A 25,487-nucleotide genomic window follows, 5' to 3' on the forward strand; every position below is an offset into this window, starting at 1 on the left:
AATCTCATTAAAATCATATAAGTTCTGAAGTCTATTCATGTACTATGTTCCAATGAAATTTGTTAAAAACTATCTAGTTAGTGAATAAGGCACAGGAACAGATAATTTATACAAGAAGAAAGGCAAGTGACAGTGATCACATATTCTCTTCTTCATTTTCTAGTTGAAACATATTCACTGTATGGGCTTCCCTGGTGGCGCAGTGGTTGAGAGTCCGCCTGCCGATGCAGGGGACACAGGTTCGTGCCCCGGTCCGGGAAGATCCCACATGCCACGGAGCGGCTGGGCCCGTGAGTCTTGGCCGCTGAGTCTGAGCGTCTGGAGCCTGTGCTCCGCAACGGGAGAGGCCACAACAGTGAGAGGCCCGCGTACCACAGGGGAAAAAAAAAAAAATACAGAGTAAAGTTAAGAAGTGTCTCTTCATTTCTGCTAAGCTTCCTCTCCTTCCAAAAGGTAACTGCTATTAATGCTGTACTCTTGTGACCACTTGTTCTATCCATTTATATACATACACATATTTTAGGGATTTTGGTGTGTGTGTGTGGTTTTTCTTTAGTGATTTTATTTTTAAAAAGATTTATTTATTATTTATTTAATTTATTTTTGGCTGTGTTGGGTCTTATTTGCAGCACGTGGGATCTTTGTTGAAGCGTGCAGGGTCTTCATTGTGGTGTGCGGGTTTCTCTCTAGTTGCAGCATGCGGGTTTGGGGTTTTTCTCTTCTCTAGTTGTGGCACACAGGTTCCAGGGCACGTGGGTTCTGTAGTTTGCAGCATGCAAGCAGTAGTTGAGGCGTGCGAGCTCAGTAGTTGTGGCACCTGGGCTTAGTTGCCCTGAGGCATGTGGGATCTTAGTTCCCTGAGCAGGGATCGAACCCACGCCCCCTGCATTGCAAGATGGATTCTTTACCACTGGACCACCAGGGAAGGCCTGGTGTGTTTCTTTAAACACAGAAGAGATCAACTACAGTATTTGTATTTTTTGACATTTCTTCCTCACCCTGATTATTTATAAATATCTGCAAAGCCCTTTCAATTTCAGGATGTACAGGCCTACCTCATTTTTTCTATTAATGGGTGAGTTTAACCTATTTATATATTTTTATTATGATGATAATTTTTCTATTTTTTTGTTTTATTGACTTCAGTATTTTTTAATTATTCATATTTGTTTTACATTTGAGTGTATGTACATTTGAAAGTGATACATTTAAGATGCAATATATCATAACAGCTAAAAGCATATACTCTAGAGGCAAACTCCCTTGGTTGAATCCTTTACTATGTGACTTTGAGCAAGTCACTTATCCTTTCTGTAACCCATCTGTAAAACAGGGATAATGACAGTACTTACCTCAGATTGGTGTGAGAAATAAATGAGTTACTATACTTGAAGCACTTAAACAGCACTTTGCAAATTTAAGTGCTATACTTACTAATAATAGCAACATTATTATTGATTATCCTTATAACTATTTAATACTCAAACCTGTATTTCCATGTTCTATATAATATTTATTAACTCCTGATGATAACTAATGAAAGATATATTTGATCCCTTCTCCCCACCACCCAATTTTAGTTGATATTTTTTTACTGCTTATCTTTATAACTTTAAGTATACTAATATCTCTAATCCTTAAATGATAGCTCTATAACTGATTGTGAAAGCTGAGGAAATCTGTATACTTTTTTTTTTAAGAAGAAAAATTTTATTTCAAACAGGTTCAGTGGTATGTGTGCTACAGCAAAGGCTGATTGTAGCAGTTTCCTTTCAAACCTGCACTGATGTATAAATTAGACATTATTTGGGAATGATTAATTTCTGGTAAAATGTAGATTTAATCCAACATTACACCAATTTTTACATTTATTGTAGACCCTATTTTAGTACTAGAGGTTAAATTTTCATCACCAAAAAATGAGAATATCCTTACAGCTACTTCTAAGGTAATGAGCTGTGAAATTAATTCCTCACTATTGCTTTGAAAATATACCCCTAGGTTGTTAAGAGAAATTCCGACTTCATCCAAATCTGTTATTTAATTCTTCAGTCATCATCTACTGTTGGCTTGTCACTCCTCTTCTTATTTGACCCCAACCAATTAAACGCCAGTGTTTCTCAACTCTTCGGCTAAGGGCAATTTTTTCTCCTGATTCTGTGCACACAGGATTGGTCAAAACGATTTTGCCCAAATCAGCCTTGACTGCACTAACTCTTCCTTCTGTCGACAGGGATCCTATGTTCACCATAAGTACTTCATTCTTAGACAGCTTTTGCACTTTTGCTGCTTTCTTGTCTCCTTCAGTGAGTACACCTAGAAGCCGTCTAAGCAGGAAATAGGAAATTTCCAATTCTGTGAAGACCTCAGGTAAAGCTCCAACTGCACCAAGTACCTGCCCCACCATTCCGTCAGCCTGGCACAAAGCGTGATCAATATATATATATATTTTTTTTGCGGCACGCGGGCCCCTCACTGATGTGGCCTCTCCCGCCGCGGAGCACAGGCTCTGGACGCGCTGGGCTCAGGGGCCCAGCCGCTCCGCGGCATGTGGGATCCTCCCGGACCGGGGCACGAACCCGTGTCCGCTGCATTGGCAGGCGGACTCTCAACCACTGCGCCACCAGGGAAGCCCTACTTAGTTCTTCTGAGTTGTTCTAGCAAATTATTGATCCAAGGGGGTTACAGGAAGCCCCAAATCTGTAGCCAAGTCAGTCAAAAGTCTGGCTGGCATCAGAAGCAATGGCATCTGGAGAACTGAACCTTTAACTGGTGGGATCTGCACTGACTCCTGTAGTGTTAATCTATGGGTGATTAATATCACCCATAGATTAACTCAATAGAGTTCAAGTGAGTATACCCAGCTGTGGTAGAAATGGAACAGTTTATTCTTTACCCAAATAGCAAAATTCTTAATTACTGTTCTGTATTTCAAATAAGAGACCAACTCTTTTTATATATTAAGATATGCAACTCTATTCAGGGGGCTTCTAGAGCATAAGGAAAAAATTCCGAGTGATGAATGATGATTTTAATTTTTTACTCTTTGTGAAACTGTGCAACTCAGATTGGGACTTGAACCCATGGGCCAGGGCTTGAACCCAGCCAAAACCCAGACTGGGACTCGAACCCACAGTCTTTTAACTGAGATCACACACCTGGTCTCAGGACTTAATGAAGCTCAGGTTCTTGATGTCTCATTGCAGAAAGAATTCAGGGAGAGACAAAGTGAAAGGTAAAAAGTGGATTTATTTAGAGAGAAACACAATCCACAGAGTGTGGGCCATCTCAGAAGGTGAGAAAGGCACCAGAGTACCGGGTTGTCAGTTTTTATAAGGGTAGGTAATTCCATAGGCTAGTGAGTGGGAGGAGTATTCCAGCTATTTTGGGGAAGGGGTGGGAATTTCCAGAAAGTGGGCCACTACCTACTTTTTGACCTTTATGGTCGGCCTTGGAACTGTCATGGTGCCTGTGGGTGTGTCATTTAGCTTGCTGATGTGTTAAAATGAGCGTATCCTGAGGTTTAAGGTCTAGCGGAAGTCGACTAGTCTGCCATTTTGGACCTATTTGGTTCTAATCAGTTTATGTCCTGTCCTCAGGCTCTGTCATTCTTTTAAAGGTTGTGCCCTGCCCCCTTCCCTCCTGTTTCACTTGGGTCTTTCTGGAATTGTTCAAAAAATAGCACTGATACATTTTCATGTACATTTATTAAACTGCAGGAGAACAACGGCATGTCATTACAAGACAGGACTTCATTATCTTTTGCAAGTATTATAGACTACTTATTTTCTCTACAGTGGTAGGAAAAGAATGGGGGGCCAATATCTTCCCTTGTAACATCCACAGCTTCAAAAGCAATATGCATATTCCATGTTAGTGTAAAAAACAACAAAATTCTAACACTCATGTTTTACAGTAAGAAGAAAAGTACTAAACTATTCATGAGACAACCCATTTTTCTACACAGTATTCTTCTGGGGTGGTAATAGATAAACAAGCTAAGACAAACATGCAAAAGTACAAAGTTGCCAGAGAACAGGAAAAGACCTGAGAAAAATGAACTCTTCAAGTATTTTGTAAAGTTCTATATTTATTAGGTGCCTAAATTGTTTAGGCATTTCTAATTTTCAACCCTATACTAGGAAAGATGCTGAATCACTTTAATTTCATGTAACATAGGCCATAAGAGTCAGCACTCCAAATCTAGAGCCAGCATTTTCCTTGCTACATTTACCTGACAGTAAACAACTGACCAATCATGAACAGAAAGCAAATCAAACACACACATGGCTTATGATAATCTTCGTTCTGGGAGTCTGGGGTTACACAGATCTTCTTAAATCCCATTTCAGCCCCAAGAATGATATAAAATACCAGGTTTTTTGGGATGCTCTAAACATGTAGGTCTTTCTAGGCAGGGCTAACTGCTATCCAGTGCCACCATGAACAGATAATAATCCAAGCCCAGGGTAAAGATAACTCCAATATACCAAGAGGAGGCCCCATCTGGAGCCGCATCAGATACTTTTTAAAGTCCCCACATTAAGCTGAACTGACACCAGTGAGCTTGTGCAGAAACAGGACCCACTTTTGCAGTGTGTATCAAGCCAAACTGACACAATTGTCATCTATACTTTTATATAGACAATGCAAAAAAGAAAAACAAAGTGAAACAAATATAGAAGTTCTAGTATAGTGCCAAGGAATGAAAAGTCTTTCTTGGAAATGAGCTCTATTGCTAAAATGACACTCAATGTCTATTTACGCCATCTAGTACTTTTACCGCCTATCACTCAAGTACTTAAGCATTTAAGTGCAACACTAATTGTTTCTGGACTTTTATCCTCATATAGTTGATACATATCTCAAAGGCATATATGAAATAAAAAAAAATACCACCATGTACAAGAACTTTACTCCACAAAAATGCAGACCTAATTTTTATCTTATAACTTCACTTTAAAATCACTTATTTTCAATGCAAGTTTAAGTAGCAACTTACAGTAGGGTTTAGATACACCAATATCCACTATTAAAATCTATTACGCTACCTCGACAAATTTAATTCCTTTCCATCTTAATTTGGAGAAGAATAAGAAAACAGGAACTTTGTTTATTTGTTTGGAGAGGTATCTATTCTAGCTGTCTATTCTATTCTAAGCAGTCACCTAAGGAAATACAACAGGTGGACTGTATCATATGCTTATGTGAAACATTTAGCAAATAATCGAATCTCTTTTCAAATTTAGTTCTTCTTTTCCATGGGCTTTAAAAGAAATAATTAGGTTTTTAAACAAATTTTTTTAATGTTTACTGTGGATGTTGTATGTTTCTAAGAAATGATTTGTTCCTTTTTTTTTTTTTATTGGTACAATACACAGAGCTTATTTAGATTTCACCAGTTGTACATGCATTCATCCCATGTACTTCTGCCATCTGAAGTCATCACTTGGAGGCAACAATGGAAAATAGCAGTGTCAGAAGACCTGGGTTCTTCACTAGCAGTGTGAAGGTGGCTTGAATAAGCCACCTTAAACTATAAAGAGGGAATAATAGCTGGCCTAATACATAATAGCAAATTATTTCATTTATATAAAAATTGATTACTTGTTTTGAAATATTTTAAGAGATATGGGAAAAGAATCTTGACCTTCTTTTCATAGGAAGGCTGGTGGTGAAAAGCACAGGTTTTATAGTCAGGAGTCCTGTGTTTCTTGGATTCTAGCTCTGTTGCTAATTGGAGGTGTGACCCTAGGCAAATTACTTAATCTCCATACTTTCAATTTCCTTGTATGCTTGAGACAATCCCACCTCAGAGGATTGTTGTAGGGATGAAATGAGGTAATTCAATAAGTGTTCATTCAACATATATTTATTTAGTAACCATTCTGCTTGGTGCAATACTGGTTAAAAGTTCCTTTATCAAATATACATATATATATATATGCCATACTCTGTGCTAGGCTCCAGAGATTTAAAAGAAGCTGAAGATATAGTAAAGCAACATTATGACAAAAAAATACTAATTTTACCCATGTACCTTCTTGGAAACAATCACAGGAATCTGATATGCTTTTGTGAGCTGTTACAAACAAATTTGCAAGACTGAATCCAAGTATACAATGTCAGGTCTGGATTCAGAAGATAATTCTGAACTAGTAGAAAACACATTTCAAGTTTAGCTGTTCACCAGTGGAATGTGTCAAACAGGATACACACAAGGTCACAAACAAGACAAAGATCAGAGTGATGTCATATACCATACAACACATAACCAGTATAGTGCCTGGCATAGGATAAGTGCTCCTAAATATTGATCGAAAACAACTGAATTTGAGTCTCAACTCTGATACTTTCACACTGAGTGATTCTGGGTAAGTTATTAACTTTTCTAAGCCTTAGTTCTCTGTAAAATAGAAACGTGTCTGCTTTACCTGTCATAGAACAGTTGTGATCAAATGAAATCACATAAGAATGTATCTAGTGCTAATAAAACAGTAATTGTGACACACATGACTACTGCTACCAATTAGCTTACAAGCCTGCTTGTAGGGGTAAGACGTTAATATGTAAGCACCAGGAAAGGAGCAGCACCAAGATCTACTGAAAACAAACAAAAACAACCCAGAACATATTTTCTAAAAATGTCATTTTCCTTGTGATGAAAAGATCTGGTCATTGTCAAACTGGTGCTGTGGCTTTTCTAACCCCCAGGTTACAGCAGCAGGCTCTGCTGAGTGGCATCTTGCACGGCGGAAGCTCTCAGTCCACGCAGGCGGCGGTGGGTTCGAATTTGAGGATCATCTTCATCCCAGGTCCTAATAAGGCACTACGGGTAAGGTGCCTTTGTAGTTAGCCGAGCAAGAAAACCACAGCGCGTAACCACCTCCACCTTCCACAGGGAGAAGGGACAGCCCGCCTGCCCACCTCACTCGGCCCGGGACCCCCGCATCTCCCGCCAAGCCTTGCGCTCTCAGTCCTGCCTACTGGCACGTAGGCAAGCGCGGCAAGAGGCTTGGGAAGCGCGGCTGGGACCGTCTACTTACTCAATGGCCGCTTGGTGGGCGCCTGCTGTCCAGCTGGCCGAGACTCCGAACACCGCGGCTCTCTAGCCTCTCGGGACTCGCCTCCTTTCTGAGGCCCAACCGCAGCTACAGCAACCTCTCCAGGAACTGAGAGGCGACGGGGAGCTGACAGGGAAGCTGGGGAGGAGGACGAACCCTGAGCGGGGTGGCTGTTTGGACACGCCCCCGAACCCTCCCCGGCTCTTCCGCGCCTTGTTCCGGGAGGCGGAGAGGCCCGTACCCTGGAGGTGGATAAGGACTTAGGGCCCCGCCCTTAACACTCATCCTCCTCTCGGCACCGCCCCTCCTCCCGGGGGCCCCCGCCTCTGACCTGGGGTGCTCCGCCCACTCTGGTCTCTGGGCGTGCACGCGCACTTGCTGGCCTGTTTTGACAGCTTCAGGCCGCCTGGAATGGGAGGGAGCAGGAGGTATCGCGAGAGTTGGCCCCAAGCCTTGTGGGAACAGTAATTATGGCGAGCTTGGGGGTAGAGGCTGAGCAGGAGCCGCTCTTAGGCCACAGCATACCCGGAAGCAGGTGAGCGGATGTTGGGGGAAGGCCTTCTGACCCTCCTGCGCTATTGGGACTGGTCCCTTTCCCTGCATCAGGCTTTGTGGGCCGAAGGAGGGGTGTCAGGGTGGCGGGAGCCGGCGGCAGGTTGCGCGAGACTTGGAGATGCGCTTTCACTTCCGCGGGGCGCCTTGAGCCGGCGGGTTCTGTTGAAGGTGTTGAAGAAACGCAAACTGCCTCTTGTACCTTTACACCAACGCTGATGCAGCAACCAAGCCTCTGCATTTGGCCCTTTACAGAACTGATTATACGTTTCACACAGTTTTATTCGAGACTTGAAGATACCGGTCTCAGTATTCACTTAACTAATTGCCTGATAACTTCTTGATACTTTTTTGCAAGTAAACCTAAGATGACCTCCCCTTTCTCCTATGTCAAATGTATAAAGACTAATTTTTAAGTATTTAAGGGATGAAGTGTATTTTGACCCTTATTATCCTGGTTATTTTGACCCTGGAGTTGTTAGAGTTTGTTTCTTACTCTGCAGTTATGTATTTAAACCTTTAGGAAAACGAATTTAAGTATTATTTTAAACATATATAATTATTACAGTAAAGTAACTAAATTCACAGGTAAACTTCAGCTGTCTATATGTGGAGATATGTCAGTCCCAACATCCCAATTCATCCCACTGCCCCCCCAACCATAAGTTTGTTCTCTACATCTGAGACTCTATTTCTGCTTTGCAAATAAGTTCATCTCTACCATTTTTCTAGATTCCACATGTAAGTGATATCATGATATTTGTTTTTCTTTTTCTGACTTACTTCACTCTGTATGACAGTCTCTAGATCTGTCCACGTCTCTGCAAGTGGTACTGTTTCCTTCTTTTTATGGCTGAGTAATATTCCATTGTATATATGTTCCACATCTTCTTTATCCATTTCTCTGTCGATGGACATTGAGGTTGCTTCCATGTCCTGGCTGTTGTAAATAGTGCTGCAGTGAACATTGGAGTGCATGCATCATTTCGAATTATGGTTTTCTCTGGATGTATGCCTAGGAGTGGGATTGCTGGATCATGTAGTAGCTCTATTTTTAGTTTTTTAAGGAACCTCCATACTGTTCTCCATAATGGCTGTACCAATTTACATTCCCACCAACCGTGTAGGAGGGTTCTCTTTTCTCCACACTCTCTCCAGCATTTATCGTTTGTAGAATTTTTGTTGATGGCCATTCTGACCAGTGTGAGGTGATAGCTCATTGTAGTTTCTCTAATAATTAATGATGTTGACCATCTTTTCATGTATTTGTTGGCCATCTGTATGTTTTCTTTGGAGAAATGTCTGTTTAGGTCTTCTGCCCAGGTTTTGATTGGGTTGTTTGTGGGTTTTTTGATATTGAGCTGCATGTGCAGTTGGTATATTTTGGAGATTATTCCCTTGTCAGATGCTTCGTTTGCAAATATTTTCTCCCATTCTGAGGGCTGTCTTTTCATTTTGTTTATGGTTTCTTTTGTTGTGCAAAAGTTTTTAAGTTTAATTAGGTCTCATTTGTTTATTTTTGTTTTTATTTTCATTACTCTAGGAGATGGTAGAAAAAGATCTTGCTGTGATTTATGTCAGAGAGTATTCTGCCTATATTTTCCTCTAAGAGTTTTATACAATAGTATCCAACCTTACATTTAGGTCCTTAATCCTTTGAGTTTATTTCTGTGTATGAGCACCAAACCTTTTTTAAAAATCACTTTGTTTGAAACCCTTTGGAAAATGTATTTGTCAGGTCCCTGATTTACTAAATGGAATATATGGAATGTAATTTTGTTTACATTTTATCTTGAGATCATTAAAATGAATGTCACTGCTGAAATATATTGTGATAGAGTGACATCCTCCGGGCCTAATAAGGCATTTGGGACTATGTGCTGCTATACTGATTTGTTCTACAGTGCTATACTTTTCACATCTATTTTTCATTTTTCAGCCTATTCTGTTTCTGGCAGACTATTCCTCATCATGTTTTTGTTATCTGTTGGCAACCTCTGTTTTTGTTGCTGTCTGCAAACTTCTCCCAACTTTTCTTTGGGACTTCTAGTTTGCTGTGGCTTTGAAAATCATGTATCTAAGCTTAATAGAATTGTAGGGAGTTAGAACATGGAAGCTCTGACCGAAAGCTAAAGGTCTCTCGTATTAATCAAGTGCATGAGCTTGAGTACATGGACTTTGTGATTTCTGGATTTTTCAGCATTGTTTTTGCTTCCTCCTAATTCTTGGTTGTTTTCCAGATAGATTTCAGGATCCTTGAGTTATGGTTAGATGTATTCTTATGGTACATTCTGTCACTTTGTCCAAATAAACCTACTTTAAAAGGGGATTTTTTTTTCTTTCTCTTTTGTTCAAGTAATTGATGCTCATTAGGGTCCATTTAAATTCAGATGTTCTGCCTATCTGAATTTAATTTCTAGATTTAACATTTTTAAAATAAAAAGGGAGTATTTTGAGAATAATTCAATAAGTGTACTGTCTTTAAAAACGTAGATTCCCTAGTAAAGGGAACATATGTAAAACTAACTGGCAAGCCCTGTTCACTTTGAGTAAATTGCAAAAAGATGAGCCTAGTTCACCACCAACCTCAGCCTTTTATCAAGTCCTCAGGAATCCCCACTGACCTTATCCATAGAATTTAAGAGACCAGGGTTGGCAGACTTTTCCTGTAAAGGCCCATATGGTAAATATTTTAGGCTTTGCAGGCCAGGAGGCAAAATCAAAGTTATTATATAGGTACTTAGATAACAAGAAAGAAAATAAATTTCCACAAAATTTTGTAGTAATGAAATTTAAAATGTAATAATAAATGAGTACAATTTTTTGTAATACAAGTCTAATAATGAATGTTATTGTTCATTGTCAATGTTATTGTCAAAGTTAATGTTTTCTGTCATGAAATTGATCACAAATATTCAACTGTAAAAACCATTCTTAGCTCATGGGCTACACAAAAACATGTGGTAGACCAGATTTGGCCTATTAGACTGTAGTTTGCTGATCCCTCTCTTAGAATATCCTAAAGTATTATAGGTGCTTAAAATTTTTCTTTGCAACGTTAGCCTAGTCTCTGTAAAACAAATATTACTAGAACTTATGGTTGTATACAAGATACTTTTATAGAACATTCTCAATTTATTTCTTTTAATTTCTATAACTTTTATACCATTGCACTATTTTGTCAGTGACCACACACTGCTTTCTTTTTCCTCTTTCAATATGGGTTCTTTTTTGCTGTTCAGTAGTTCACAGATGCTCTCTCTGGTAAAAGTACAATTTTATTTTTCCCCTCAGTAAATCCATGTGTATTCCTCATAGTTTTTGAGTCGCAACTTTGATAAACATGCTATCATTTTTTAAAAAAATTATTATTTATTTATTTATTTTATTTTTGGCTGTGTTGGGTCTTCGTTTCTGTGCGAGGGCTTTCTCTAGTTGTGGCAAGTGGGGGCCACTCTTCATCGCGGTGCGCGGGCCTCTCACTATCGCGGCCTCTCTTGTTGCGGAGCACAGGCTCCAGACGCGCAGGCTCAGTAGTTGTGGCTCACGGGCCTAGTTGCTCTGCGGCATGTGGGATCTTCCCAGACCAGGGCTTGAACCCGTGTCCCCTGCATTAGCAGGCAGATTCTCAACCACTGCACCACCAGGGAAGCCCCATGCTATCATTTGAGGTATAGTTTGTAATGAAAATTTTGGACAGGACAAAACCCTTTAGCATTGCAACTTTACTTGAAGGAGAATCTCAAATGGAGAACTAATACCAGAATACAGCAATGATAATAGAAAGGAATCAAAATGTTAAACAAATCACGTTGGAATGTAATAAAAATGGTAACTTGATTGAAGGACAGTTATATTCTCCTATGTTCCTGCTATCTCCAACAAGGAAGAAAGATACATTTCTTCACCAAAGTTACACTTTTTTTTTTAATTTTTATTTTTTTTTTGGCTGCGTTGAATCTTCATTGCTGTGCATGGGCTTTCTCTAGTTGTGGAGAGCGTGGGCTACTCTTCATTGCAGTGTGCAGGCTTCTTATTGCAGTGGCTTCTCTTGTTGCAGAGCATGGGCTCTAGGCACGCGGGCTTCAGTAGTTGCAGCATGCAGGCTCAGTAGTTGTGGCGCACGGGCTTGGTTGCTCCACGGCATGTGGGATCTTCCCGGGCCAGGGATCGAACCTGTGTCCCCTTCATTGGCAGGTGGATTCTTAACCACTGCACCACCAGGGAAGCCTCCACAGGTTCGATCCCTGGCCTGGGAAGATCCCACATGCCGTGGAGCAACTAAGCCTGTGTGCCACAACTACTGAGCCTGAGCTCTAGAGCCCGCAAGCCAAAACTACTGAGCCCATGTGCCACAACTACTGAAGCCTGCATGCCTAGAGCCCGTGCTCCGCAACAAGAGAAGCCACGACAATGAGAAGCCCGTGCACTGCAACAAAGAGTAACCCCCCCTCACCGCAACTAGAGAAAGCCCGCACACAGCAACAAAGACCCAACACAGCCAAAAATAAATAAATACATGAATAGATAAATAAATTTATTTTAAAAAATAAGGAAAAGTAAAATTTTTACTTTGAAACATTTTAAATCCGTAGAAAAATTGAAAAAACAGTGCAATAAATACCTGATTACCCTGTCATTGTTAGCCTTTTCCACACTGCTCAAATCTTTCTACACACACACACACATACACACACACAACCACCCCTCTTTTGCCAGACTACCCAAAAGTAGGTTGCAGACACTATGGCACTTTATCCTAAACATTTTAGTCTGCAGCCTCCATCTCCCCAAAACATAGACATTCTTTTACACAGCTATGTCACTGTTACCAGAGCTAGAAATACACTACTAATTCAAAATATCATGTACTATACAGACTATACTCATATTTTTCCAGTTGTTCCAAAAATGTACTCTACAGCTATTCTTTTTTAAACAGGATCTGATTAATGTTCAAGCATTGATCCTTATGTATTTTTAGACTCCTCAAACCTAAAACTATCCCCTGACCTTCTCTTTTGTTCTTACTAACATTGAATCCTCTGGTAAGTCTAGATTAGTTTTCTGTTTTCTTTGGAACATCTCACGTTCTGAATTTGTGAACCATTTCTGGGTAGATCCTGGTCAAACATTTCTGGCAAGAAAATCCCATGGCTTATGTTGAGAACATCCCAGTGTATTCTGTCAGGAAGCATTGGATGCCAGGCCATCCCACTGTCGGGGATGCCACGCTTGACTACTTGGTTAAGAGGGTGACTGTTATATCTCTCAATTATAAAGGCTCATTTTCCATTTTCTGATTAGTGGATCGACAAAAGAGTGATACTTTGAGGACTTTTGACCTTCCAACCAGTTATTTTAGGATTCACTGATGATCTTTGCTTTCATCCATTATTACATGGAGAGTAAATGGTGATTTTCTATCATCCCTTCAATATTTAATAGCTGTCATTAAAAGAAGAAAGATTTTTGACTGACCTTCAAGTCAAAGTCACTCAAACAAACAATTTTATTACATTTTTTTTTCAGAATCAGATTATTTACTTCTCTTAGTTCCATAACTTAGATAAGATATGAGCAAATTGGTTATTTGAAAATGTTCAGGCTTATTTTAGGGATAGTTCTTATTCATGATTATCAGTTAGATTTCTGATCTCCAGAAAATAATAATGAGTTCATTAAAACTATAATAGTAACCCAGTACTTTAAACTGATACAAGAATTCAGTGCTGTGGGATTGAATGGTGTATACCTTTTGCTGATATGTAATAATAGCAAGTCCCCTACATACGAACAAGTTCCATTCTGAGAGCGCATTCGTAAGTCCCTAGGTACCCAATAACACAATCGGCTATGTAGTACTGTACTGTAATAGGTTTATAATACTTTTCACACAAATAACACATAAAAAACAAACAAACACAAAAAAATACAACATTTTTAATCTTACAGTACAGTACCTTGAAAAGTACAGTAGTACAGTACAACAGCTGGCATACAGGGAATGGCATCGAGTGAACAGGCCAGAAGAGTTAATGACTGGAGGAGGGAGAGGAGGTGGGAGATGGCAGAGCTGAAGGATCGACAGCAATAGGAGACAGAGGGCAAGCTGCAGTTTCACTCATGCGTGACGTTGGTGGCACAGGTTCTGGTTCCTTGCTGGATTCAATTCTATCTACCCCCTTGAAAAAAACGATCCAATGATGTTCGGATAGTAGCTCTTTTTTTCTCGTCATGGATGACACGGTAGCACTGGATTGCATTCTGAATGGCTGCTGCAACCTTCGTGTAATGTTCTACGTTCAGGCCCTGTGCCTCACAAGCTAACAGTGCCGCCTCAAATAAAGAGAATCCCCTTGCCATTTCCTGCTACGTGAATCTCTTCGGTTCTTCAGTTACTTCTCCTTCCTCTTGTCTCTCTTTGTCCTTTCTCTGGGTCTCCAGTTTCATCAGGTCTTCATTAGTTAGCTCCTCGTGTTGCACAGCAAGGAGTTCGATGAAGTCGTCCTCTTGCAGATCTAGCTCCGGCTTCTCGCTGAGGGTCACTAAGTTGCTGAAGACCTCTTTGGACTCCTCATCCACGTTCTCAAATCCATGAAAATCGTGAACAAACTGCAGGCAAAGTTTCTTCCAAACCCCATTGATGGTGGTGGCCATAACCTCACGCCAAGCAGTCAGTGTTTTTTGTGGCCTTGTAGATGTTCTGGTCCTTCCAAAACTGTTGCAAGGTTGTTCCTGATTCATCAGTCACCTTTACTGCCTGACTAAAAGTGTAACGTGAATAATATTTCTTGAAAGTGGCTGTAACTCCCTGGTCCATAAGTTGGGTGAGGAACATAGTACTTGGTGGCAGATGCGCTACTTTGATGTTGGGATGAAAGTCGTTCATGAATGGGGGGTGGTCTGGAGCATTATCGAGCAGCAAAAGAATGTTCCAAGCAATAGTTCTCTACCTCCGGGATAAAGTGGTGGAAAAACCAATCCTGGAAAATGGCCTGTGTAACCCAGGCTTTGGGGTTACTCTTCCACACAACAGGAAGAGAGCCCTTGGCTATGTTTTTAAGGGCTCTTGGGTTCTCTGAATGATAAACTAAGAGAGGCTTCAGCTTCATATCGCCGGAAGCATTGCCACCAGACAACAGAGTTAGCTTATCCTTTGCTGCTCTATAACCTGCCATTGACTTTTCCTCCTTACTGATGTAACTTTGGTCTGGCATCCTCTTCCAGTAAGTCCTGTCTCATCCACATTAAAAACCTGCTTGGGTGAGTACGTGCCTTCATCAATAATTTCTCAAAGCATTTCAGGAAATTCCCAGGCAGCTACCGTATCTGCACTCGCTGCCTCGCCGCTTACTTTTACGTTGTCAAGGTTGGCTGTAGCATTGAACTGATGAAACCAGCCATGACTGGCATTAAAAGATGCGCCCTTTGATTCTTCACCGTATTTCTTCTTCAAGTCTTCATAAAGTCTTTTGGCTTCCACTTGAATCAGCATTAATCTGAGTGGGACTCAACACTGATACTGATCCTGCATCTACACCCTGAGAACTTTCTCCATCTCCGTCATTTTCCCACACTTCTTTGATATTATTGTCGACATCATTGGCACATCAGACTTCATGTATTCCATGATCTCGTCCATGTTCTTAGAATCGTGCTGATGGTTGAACGATTCATGTTATAAGAATGAGCGACGTCAACCATCTTTTTGCCTCGCTCCACTCTCTCAATTATATTCACTTCTGTTTCTGTCGTTATCACTTGGCACTTCTTAGCGGTACCAGACACATCACCGCTGCTTTTACGCTTGCTTCTGGACATCCTGGGCTTGAAATAAAGATACTGTTCTACTGTACTCTATACAGTACTGTACAGTAAAGTACACAAAAGCACAACCACTTTTAGAGGATGCACACATCTGACAATGTTTGCCAGACACGTGAACTAACTTATGTGATTGGACATGCGAACGCGTATTCGCATCTTTGAAAGTTTGCAACTTGAAGGTTCGTGTGTAGGGGACTTCCTGTATCTGCATTATGTATTCCAAATTTCAATATATTGATTTGCAAATACGAGCATCTGGGGTTCTGCTATTTTTCAGGTATGCGACATTACAGTATTTTTGTGGAACAGCATATACAGTGTTAAGCACTTCATATATATTATATCAGGAACTGATATATCTGGCACATAATAGATCTAATAAATGTTATTTCTCTTCTTCATTCCCTCTCTAACATTCCCAGTCATGTCACATTTAAAAAAACATACTTTCTTTTTTGAAGACTAACAGTACTAAGTCTATTTTAGAAAATAATGTTGGAACATAAGGTGGCATTTTTTCTGTTGTGCTTGTTTTAATTATTTGAAAACATATAATGCTTATATTAGGGTAAATTTGTTAACTCTTTTTGTGTGCATATGTGAAAATGTAATGGGTACACATGCTAACGTTATCACCTGACAGGTAGGCTACGTGGTTAACATACTTGCCCTTAATCCAGGTCAAGGGTGATAATGAAAGGTCAACCCAGTCTGGAGGGGCCTTGGTCTCTCTTTGGTCCACTAACAGAGCTTGTCTGGTAACCTGTGTTGGAGCAAAGGCAAATGTTTCAGGAGGTTCCAGGGCTACGAATGTCTTAGGTCATATCAAACCTTCCTGGTGTCACTTTTATATTAATTTTGCTGAAAGTACCCAACTAAAATAGCTTCCTACAGCAAAGTTAATTTGCTGTCATCAAGTAGAGCATGTCATAATGATGACAGTTATTATCGTTTAATAGTTACTAGTTGTATATCCCACCTGTAGGAGATCTAATGGTTGTAGCTAGTTTATTTTGTTTATTTTGATATACTTTATTCATTTTGTCAGTTTAGCAAATTTAAACATGCTTGATTCATAAGTTTATAGCATGCCAACAATAGCAAAATAATTGGTTCACAAAATGTTTTGCCTTTTTAAGCTGCCTCGTGTCTCCCAACTTCCTATGCACAGTGATCCATAAATATAATCCATGGAAATTAAAAGATATAATACTTATTTATAGATGAATTAGTATAGTAAAAACCAATATTAGTAAACTATACCTCTATCATATCATTTTCATGACTTTAGGAGAGAGAAAATAAAATTATGCCACAGAAAGATTTGCATGTACTGAGATAACTTTATACTACATTTTTCTTCTTTATACCTAGAGAATGGGATATTATAGAAACTGAGGAGCATTATAAGAGCCGATGGAGATCAATTAGGATTCTGTATCTTACTATGTTTCTTAGCAGTGTAGGTAAGTATTTGAAATTATACATAATTTAAAAAATTTAGATAAAATATCATATTTTAATGTCATTTAATTAAAAATTATTTTTTTATTATGGTAAAAACCACATAACATAAAATGTACCATCTTAACCATTTCTAAGATCAGAGTTGTTAAATATCCCTACATGGTTGTATAACCAATCTCCAGAACTTTTTTATCTTGCAAAATTGAAACTCTATAGCCATTAAACAACAACTCATTTCCCCTTCCCTCAACCACCATTAACCATCATTTTGCTTTCTGTTTCTATGAACCTGGCTACTCTAGATAGTTCATATAAATGAAATCATACAGTATTTTTAATTTTGTGATTAATTTATTTCATTTAGCGTAATGTCCTCAAGGTTCATCCATGTTGTAGCATGTGTCAGAATTTCCTTCCTTTTTAAGGTTGAGTAATAGTCTGTTGTATAAATTGTAGGAGAGGGAAAACTTTTTCTTTACTTTCTTAGATTTTATAGCTAAGAAAGTAAAGGAAAGGTTTTTAATTTGGGGCCTGCAAATTAAACTGACAAAAGGCAGATCAACAGGAGAAAAGCATAAAAATTTATTTGATGTTAATATTTTTATGTGAGATACGGGGCTTCATAGAAAAGTGAAAACCCCAAAGAAAGGGTTAGACTCAGGGACTTATATACTATTTTAACAAGGGTCTCTAATTGTGGAGAGGTGACTAGACAAAGAAAAGGGGTTAGCTTTCTAGGGATGGTAAATTGTGGGAAAGTGACTAGGAAATACATGGGGGAAACTAATGGAGGATGAGGGTTATTTGAGTAAGGTTTGTTTGTGCAGACTCATCTCAGCATTGATGCTCCATCTGCAGTGATAAGAATATTTTCTTCTTCCTGGTACTGGAAGAGCACATTTCTCAGGGGAAATTTATGCCCAGTTTTTAGGCAGAAAGGGGGAAGACAGAAAGCCCTTCTGTGTCTGCTCTTTGTTAGTTGCCTTCAGCTCAAAATAATCAATATGCCAAAGCAGCATATTTTGGGGTAGAATGTTCTGATCCCCTTCAGTATATACCACATTTTGTTTATCCATTTATTGGTTGATGAACATTTGGGTTGATTCCATATCTTGTTTCTTACAAATAGCTGCTGTGAACATGGGTGTGCAAATATCTCTTTAACATCCTGCTTTCAGTTCTTTTGGGTATATATCCAGAAGTGGAATTGCTATATCATATGATAATTCTATTTTTAACTTTTTGAGGAACTGCTATACTTTTTTCCATAGCTGCTGCTGCATTTTACATTCTAATTAACAGTCAGGGTTCAGATTTTTCCACATCCTCACCAACTCTTATTTTATGTTTATTTGACATTAGTCATTCTAATCGGGTAGTAGCTTATTGTGACTTTGGTTTGTATCTCCTTACTCACTTACTTACTCTCCTTACTCACGTTAGGCATCTTTTCACATGCATATTGACCATTTGTATATTTTCTTTGAAGAAATGTCTGTTCAAGTCCTTTGCCCATTTTTTAAATAAGGTTGTTTTTTGTTGTTGAGTTGTAGGAGTTCTTTATATATTCTGAATATTAATCCCTGATCAGATATATGATTTGCAAATATTTTCAACCATTCCGTGACTCTTATTCACTCTGCTGATTGTGCCCTTTTATTCACAGAAGTTTTAAATTTTGATGTAGTTTAATGTATTTGCTTTTTACTTTTGTTGCCTGTGAACCTCATTTAACTTTTATATTGACACATACCAATAGTAAAGTCCAAGAATATTAATCTGTATAGCTTGATTATTTTAACCTATTAACATTATTTCTGAAAATATATTTACTGAAAAAGTTAACCTTTATGAGGAAAAAAATTTTTAATATTAAGAACTGTAATTATGTTAAAAATGGTAAGGAATGAAAATATATAGGAATTCTCAATACTGTGATAGTTTATAAAGGAATGTTTTAGGGAATCAATTTTTTTTCCAATCGTGGACTCTAAGTCCATAGGCAATAATTTTACAAACGGTTTCTTTCCTGAGATGGATTTAGTGAAGGTCATTTGACTAAGTTGTTTTCCATATCCTTTCCATTTATCCCAGGTCACCCTCTTGTTCTCTCTCTCTTGCCAGTCTTCTTTATGATTCAACATTGAGCAAAAATAGACTTTAAATAAAGATAAAACTAAAGAAAAGTACAAAATAAAGGATATTTTCAACAGTTTTTTGGATTGTATATCCATTATTATGCTTTCCACAAATATCAGGAAAAAATGTTGATTCAAATTGGCTTGAACAGTAATTTGTATTTTCTTATAAGATATCCATAGTGGGACAACTCCAGGTGAAGTTCACTGGCTCTGCTTCTGAATAAGTTTTTTGGTTTTGCTCTCTTCTGCATATTGCCTTCATTCTTAGGCTATAGGAGGGATGCAGCAGCAGTTCCACGTGTCACATCCTTCCACAGTAATTTTTATTGATTGAAAGGGACTTATTTTTTAAACCTCCAAAGAGACAAGGAGTCCTTTCTTGGAGGTCCCAAAGTAGACCTCCCCTTATTTCTCACTGGTCAGAATTGGGTTACCTGTTAATTTCTAAACCCATCATCAGCTGGGATAGTGAGATCTAATCAGGATCTATCCTCTGGAATTTGGAGTGGACACAGTGTCCTCTAAAGCCTGTGGCTTTGTGGAGGAGTGATGGATACCTCAATACAACCAGGATTCTATCGGAGAGGAGGAAGGGGGCAAATGAATGTTGTGTAGGTAACAATCTCTGCAACAGATTGTTTTTTTATTTAAAGCATTTCTAATTTTTATACTCATTTATCTAAAATATAAGTAATAATTTCAAATTTAACAGCAAAAAATTTTTTAACTTTAGATTTTAATTGGCATGTGAAACATTTTACCTGTTTACAAGTTTCTTGATTGTGAGATAGTAGTCTTATTTTCAAACATTAGTTGATTCTTTTCATCAAGTCAATGTGTTAATTCAAAATACACTAAGATGAAACTAATAATTAAATTATTTTTTAAAACAGACTTTTAAAAAGGAATGTAGTACTGATACTGCAACAACATAGATGAACCTTGAAAGCATTATGCAAAGAAAGAAGCCAGACACAAAAGACCACGTATTGTGTGGTTCTATTCATATGAAAGTCCAGAATAGGAAAATCTATAGAGACAGAAAGTAGATTAGTGGTTGCTTAGGGCTGTTGGGGAAATGATAGAGGATAGAAGAGTATAGCTAAAGGGTCCAGGGTTTCTTTTTGAGGTGACTAAAATATTCTAAAATTGACTGTAGTCATGGTTGCACATATCTGGCACGCTAAGAACCATTGAATTGTACACTTTAAATGGGTGAATTCATTGTGAATTATATCTTAATAGAGCTGTTTTTTTTTAAAAATAGCCTTGATAGAATTGTGATTGGATGTGCCTAATATTTAAAATCGACAAATAACATTGGAGTTTATCATTACAGTTCTCAAGCAATAAAAGCTAGCAGAGATAATTTTCTTTTAAGGTATGCCCATCTTGAGAAATTCTGGTTCTTTATAGCCACTGCCCCCTTTAAAGATAATTTTCCTTCTTCTTAGTCCTCCCTACAGTGAATTATCTCTCCCAAACAACACAGATTAGAAGTCTAGCAATTCCTCTATAACAAAGTAGCCTTACCTCCATTCATTTCTGCTATAAAAACTTAACAAAACTCTTAGTAATTTTCTTTTCTTTTTTTAAAAAAATAAATTTATTTATTTTTGGCTGCGTTGGTTCTTCGTTTCTGTGCATGGGTTTTCTCTAGTTGCGGTGAGCAGGGGCTACTCTTTGTTGCAGTGCGCGGGCTTCTCATTGCGGTGGCTTCTCTTGCTGAAGAGCATGGGCTCTAGGTGCACAGGTTTCAGTAGTTGTGGCTCGTGGGCTCTAGAGCGCAGGCTCAGTAGTTGTGGCGCATGGGCTTAGTTGCTCCACAGCATGTGGGATCCTTCCAGACCAGGACGCAAACCCGTGTCCCCTGCATTGGCAGGCAGATTCTTAAACACTCTGCCACCAGGGAAGTTCCAGTAATTTTCATTTACAGTAAAGACACGTGAATGAGGAGAAATAGGTCCTCTGCTTTTATTATGTTAATTGTGGTGAGGGACTATAATTATATATATGTTTTCCAGCCTTTAATATTTATTTTCCTTCTGATAAATAAAACTCCATTGCTTAATAAATTAGACATTTGTGGTTATAAATTTGTAAATTCATAATGATGTATTAAAATCCATGCTATAGTTCAAAAATTTGTATCTATAGTGATGAAATTATTATAAGTATAAATAACAGAATTTGCCTCTTCACAGGATTTTCTATTGTGTTAATGTCAATATGGCCATATCTCCAAAAGGTTTGTGCACTTTATTCATCTCTTATGTAGCTGTAGTAGTAATAACTCTTATGTAGTTAAGAGTTTTCTAGAGAATCTCTTTGGTATTCAGAGTTAATCTTTACTAAAATAACTTGAGATAATAATTCTTCAAAAGAGGCTTATAAGTAAGGTGACTGTATGCTTGATTGTGCAAACTTTTCACTTCAAGAGCACTCTTGAAGTGAAAAGAGTGCTTTAGCAGGAAAATAGGATTATATCCGGACAATCGCAGGCAAATGTAGATGTATGGTCACCTACTTATTAGCCACTTTCCCATCCCATCCGTACCCCTTCCCTAATAAAAAGGAAACTAAGCTAGACATAGTCTGAATTCCTATAATGTATAAATGATATTGCTATGGAATAACTTGATGCTTTCTGATAGAATAATTTGGGTTGTCAGGTGACATTGTGAAAAGAATAGACAATACATGTGTTTTGATGCTGTGGTTACTACATGGGAAGGAGGGAGTGACAAGAAGATGCAAGTTTGGTGGGTACTCTAACATCAGTTGATCATCAGTTGATGATCAAGTCCTGTCAATTCTACCTTTTTAAAAAATATATTTGACATATAACTGTCAGTTCTGTCTTAAAATTCCAGTAATGAATTTATTAAAAATCAGTATTTAAGGTAGAGACATAATTAATCTATAATAATATTTCAGTTAAGGTTCTTGAAGGAGTTCCTCTGTGCTTCCTAACTCCTCTTCACTCCTTAACCTGCTACAATCTGATTAACTCCTCTGCTACCCTGCAACTGCTCTTGATGAGGTCTCCAAGGACTTAATCGCTCACCAAATAGTAGATACTTTTCAGTCCTTACTTTAGGTGACATTTGGGTAGTGTTTGACATTGTTGTCCTCTCTTTGCTTCTTGAAACTCTCTCTTAGCTTCCATGACATTACTCTTAACTCTTTATTCTTAAATTATTTTGTGTATTTTTCTTTATCAACTTGCCCCTTATATTTTGGTTTTCTCCAGAGGAGAGAGAGAAAGAGACAGAGAGAAAGAGAGAGAGAGAGAGAGAGAGAGAGTGTGTGTGTGTGTGTGTGTGTGTGTGTGTGTGTGTGTGTGTGTGTTTCAGCCTAGATCCTGAGCCTTGGCCAATATTAGATCTATAGACAGTAATTTATTATATCATGTACTTGGATGAACCTAAGGTCCTCAGATCTTTACACTTTTTCCTCCTTTTTTTTCTGGAGTGCTTTCCTTCCCTCCATCTCTCCTTTCCTCTGCCATTCCCTTCCTCCCCTTCTTCTCCACTATTTTTTATTAATTCTTCAAGGCTTTGATCCAATGTCACCTCCTCTGAAAAGCCTTTTCTTACTGTCCCTCACCCCAGTTTGCATTAGAAGGTTTTCCTATGTGCTTCCATATCCCTTTATCATTAATACTTATCATTGAGTGTTGTAACAGCGTTTAAAAATTATACCTATTATATAAGAAATTTATTGATATCTTATATTTCATTATAGATTTTTTAGTTTTTATAATTTTTTTTTCTTTTTTTTTTTTTTGCGGTACGCGGGCCTCTCACCGTTGTGGCCTCTCCCGTTGCGGAGCACAGGCTCCGGACGCACAGGCTCAGTGGCCATGGCTCATGGGCCCAGCTGCTCCGCGGCATGTGGGATCTTCCCGGACCGGGGCACGAACTCGTGTCCCCCGCATCGGCAGGCAGACTCTCAACCACTGCGCCACCAGGGAAGCCCAGTTTTTATAATTTTTAACTTAAAAATCCTATTTTCTTATGCTATCTTTTAAAAGAAATATAGGAAAAAAATACACATTTTACTTTTTAGTGATTTAGTGCCACATTTTCACTGCCATTTTGAAAATTAATTTAAACTAATTAAAAATTTATTTTACATGAAGTCATTACTCATGACACTAAAAATTCTTTCCATACTGGCAGAATTATTAGAATTGGAACAGAATATTTAACAATTCTGGAGCAATATCTTCTGTGCTAAAATATGTATTTCCATGTATAAAAACTCTTGATTTCTATGGTCCCTGTATCTAGTTTGTTTAACCTCAGAATTCTCAAAAGAAAGGTATTTACAAAATTAGGTCTACTCAGCATAATAAGTTGAATTTTGAAAAGGTACACTCCTTTCTCCAGATATTTGTAATCTCTTCAAAGGTAAATTTATTGAGAGCACATGAACATATCAGTAGTTCTTTGGCAATACAAGCATAACATTTTCACCAAAAACCTTGTGAGTTAATTTTCTCAAGTTATTTCATAATAATATTATAGCTCATTGTGTGCCAGGCACAATACTAAATCTTTCATCTAAATCATCTTTTAATCTTCATAACAACTCTGTGAGGTGGTCATTATCACTCCTGTTTAACAGATAAAGAAACTCAGACTAGAGAAGTTAGGTAGCTTGCCCAAGATCACACAGCTAGAAAATGGTAGAATCAAGCCTATCCGAAACCAAAATCTGACTCTACAGTGCTATGTTACCTACTGTCTTAAGATTTTTCATTCTTTTTTTAAAATGTTATTTGTTTATTTATTTTATTGAAGTATAGTTGATTTACAATGTTTCAGGTGTATAGCAAAGTGATTCAATTATGCGCGCACACACACACACACACACACACATTCTTTTTCTGATTCGTTTCCATTATAGGTTTTTACAAGCTACTGAATATAGTTCCCTGTGCTATACAGTAGGTCATTGCTGTTTATCAAAATTTTCATTTTTAATTGAAGGCTACTATCTCTTTTACGATACTGTGTTACCAAATATTACTTAGCTTAAAAGTCATCTGTGAGAAAGATAAAAAGCTAGGCCCAACCACCCCTCTAAAACCCCCAAACAGTAAGTTATCTGTCCGAAAGGAATTTGGCACTGCTGTGAATCGCTGACTTGTGCTTCTGACCCTGGCTGATAGACAGCTATCAGCCCAGTGATTCCGTAGCCTGTGTTGCCCAGAGTTGTGATTGATTTCCAGGAAAACTCATATTCTTAAACCCAGATTTTGAATTGGAATGGTAGGTTATCTGTAGGCCCAGGGACATAGTGGGACTACTCATGCATGTTACAATAAAATATAATAATAAAACTGACATATCAGTAAAAACAAAATACCAAGAAATATTAATTTTTTATGTATAGGTAACATTCATTTAGTGCATACTATAGGCAGACATGACCCTAGGCACTATACATGTCTTGGCTTAAATAATTCTCATAACAACTCTGTGAAGTTACCCCCATTTGACAGATAAAGAATTAAAGCATGCTGGTTTTTTTCCTCAGCTACTCAAAAATGTAGGATTTTTCAGAATCAGTTAAGTAGAACCTGGTTTGGAAACTCCTTGATGGCAAGAACTGTGTTTATTCAATTTGTATTCATATAGCCTCGCACAGGTTTTGTCACAGAGAAGGCCTTAGTGACTGTTAATTGGATGAATAAGCAATAATCTGTAAGTAAATAGTTGAGGAGGCTTGGAACACATCTCAGCTCCCGTAGTGAAGCATTACGAGTTCTAGAACTTTGACTTTGTCAATATTATTAACATGTTTAGAGAAGAATGTTTTGAAATTCAGTACTACGCACTGTGGGCTTTTTTTTAAGAGAAGAGATGCATCTAACTTTCACTGAAGTGTGCAAAACCAAGCAAGTTTACAGATAATTACCATACAATATGAGTGGGTAAAAGTCTTAAGAGCTTGATGTGTGAGTGTGTGTGCGTGTTCACAGGGGAGAGGGAGCTAGAGGGAGAGGGAGAGAGGCAGAGAGGCAGAGAGAGACAGAAGGAGTGGGGGCTGGGGGAGAGAGGGACATACACACAGACTGACACAGACAGACAGACATGGGGGTTAGGGAGATGTTGCTGATCCAGACTAAAGAGATCCTGGAAGATTTCCCAAAAGCAGTTATATCTGAGCTGAGTTTGGAAGGCCTACAGAAACTGGTCACCAGAAGGGGCAGTCTGGGCCACGGAGTAAGAGATGGCCAGAGGATTGGAAACAACATGCTGTTATTACTATAAGAGAGAGAGAAACACACAGGAGCACAGATAACAGTTCAATTACTGAACTGATACCTTCTGTTGTAGTATAGAACCTGTATCTTCCAAACCATTTTACTTTCCTGTTACAATTCTAGCAGAATTCTAGCAGATTCCAGTTTTCCAGTCAT

The 25,487-nt window shown here is 38.4% G+C and overlaps 2 protein-coding genes across 9 annotated transcripts in view; one reads left to right on the plus strand and one right to left on the minus strand.

The window, feature by feature from the left end:
- Window positions 1-7,306, minus strand: part of ABHD18 (abhydrolase domain containing 18) — a 34,967-nt gene extending 27,661 nt beyond the window's left edge. For 2 of the 3 annotated variants that reach the window (XM_067735110.1, XM_067735109.1), the window contains exon 1: window positions 7,047-7,293. The gene's annotated coding sequence lies outside the window, so the exon portion shown is untranslated. Of the gene's footprint in view, window positions 1-7,046 lie in introns of all 3 variants that reach the window. The other variant, XM_067735111.1, reaches the window with a different exon arrangement.
- A 77-nt stretch (window positions 7,307-7,383) lies between these two features.
- Window positions 7,384-25,487, plus strand: part of MFSD8 (major facilitator superfamily domain containing 8) — a 40,654-nt gene continuing 22,550 nt past the window's right edge. For 3 of the 6 annotated variants that reach the window (XM_067735102.1, XM_067735103.1, XM_067735107.1), the window contains exons 1-3: window positions 7,384-7,599; window positions 16,821-16,912; window positions 21,259-21,302. In XM_067735102.1, the coding sequence (XP_067591203.1) occupies window positions 7,535-7,599; window positions 16,821-16,912; window positions 21,259-21,302 (201 nt within the window). In that variant the 5' untranslated portion in view covers window positions 7,384-7,534. Of the gene's footprint in view, window positions 7,600-16,820; window positions 16,913-20,393; window positions 20,436-21,258; window positions 21,303-25,487 lie in introns of those variants that run through there. The other 3 variants (XM_067735104.1, XM_067735108.1, XM_067735106.1) reach the window with 3 other exon arrangements.

The sequence above is a fragment of the Pseudorca crassidens genome, chromosome 4 (assembly GCF_039906515.1).
Source record: "Pseudorca crassidens isolate mPseCra1 chromosome 4, mPseCra1.hap1, whole genome shotgun sequence".
Taxonomy (NCBI): Eukaryota; Metazoa; Chordata; class Mammalia; order Artiodactyla; family Delphinidae; genus Pseudorca; species Pseudorca crassidens.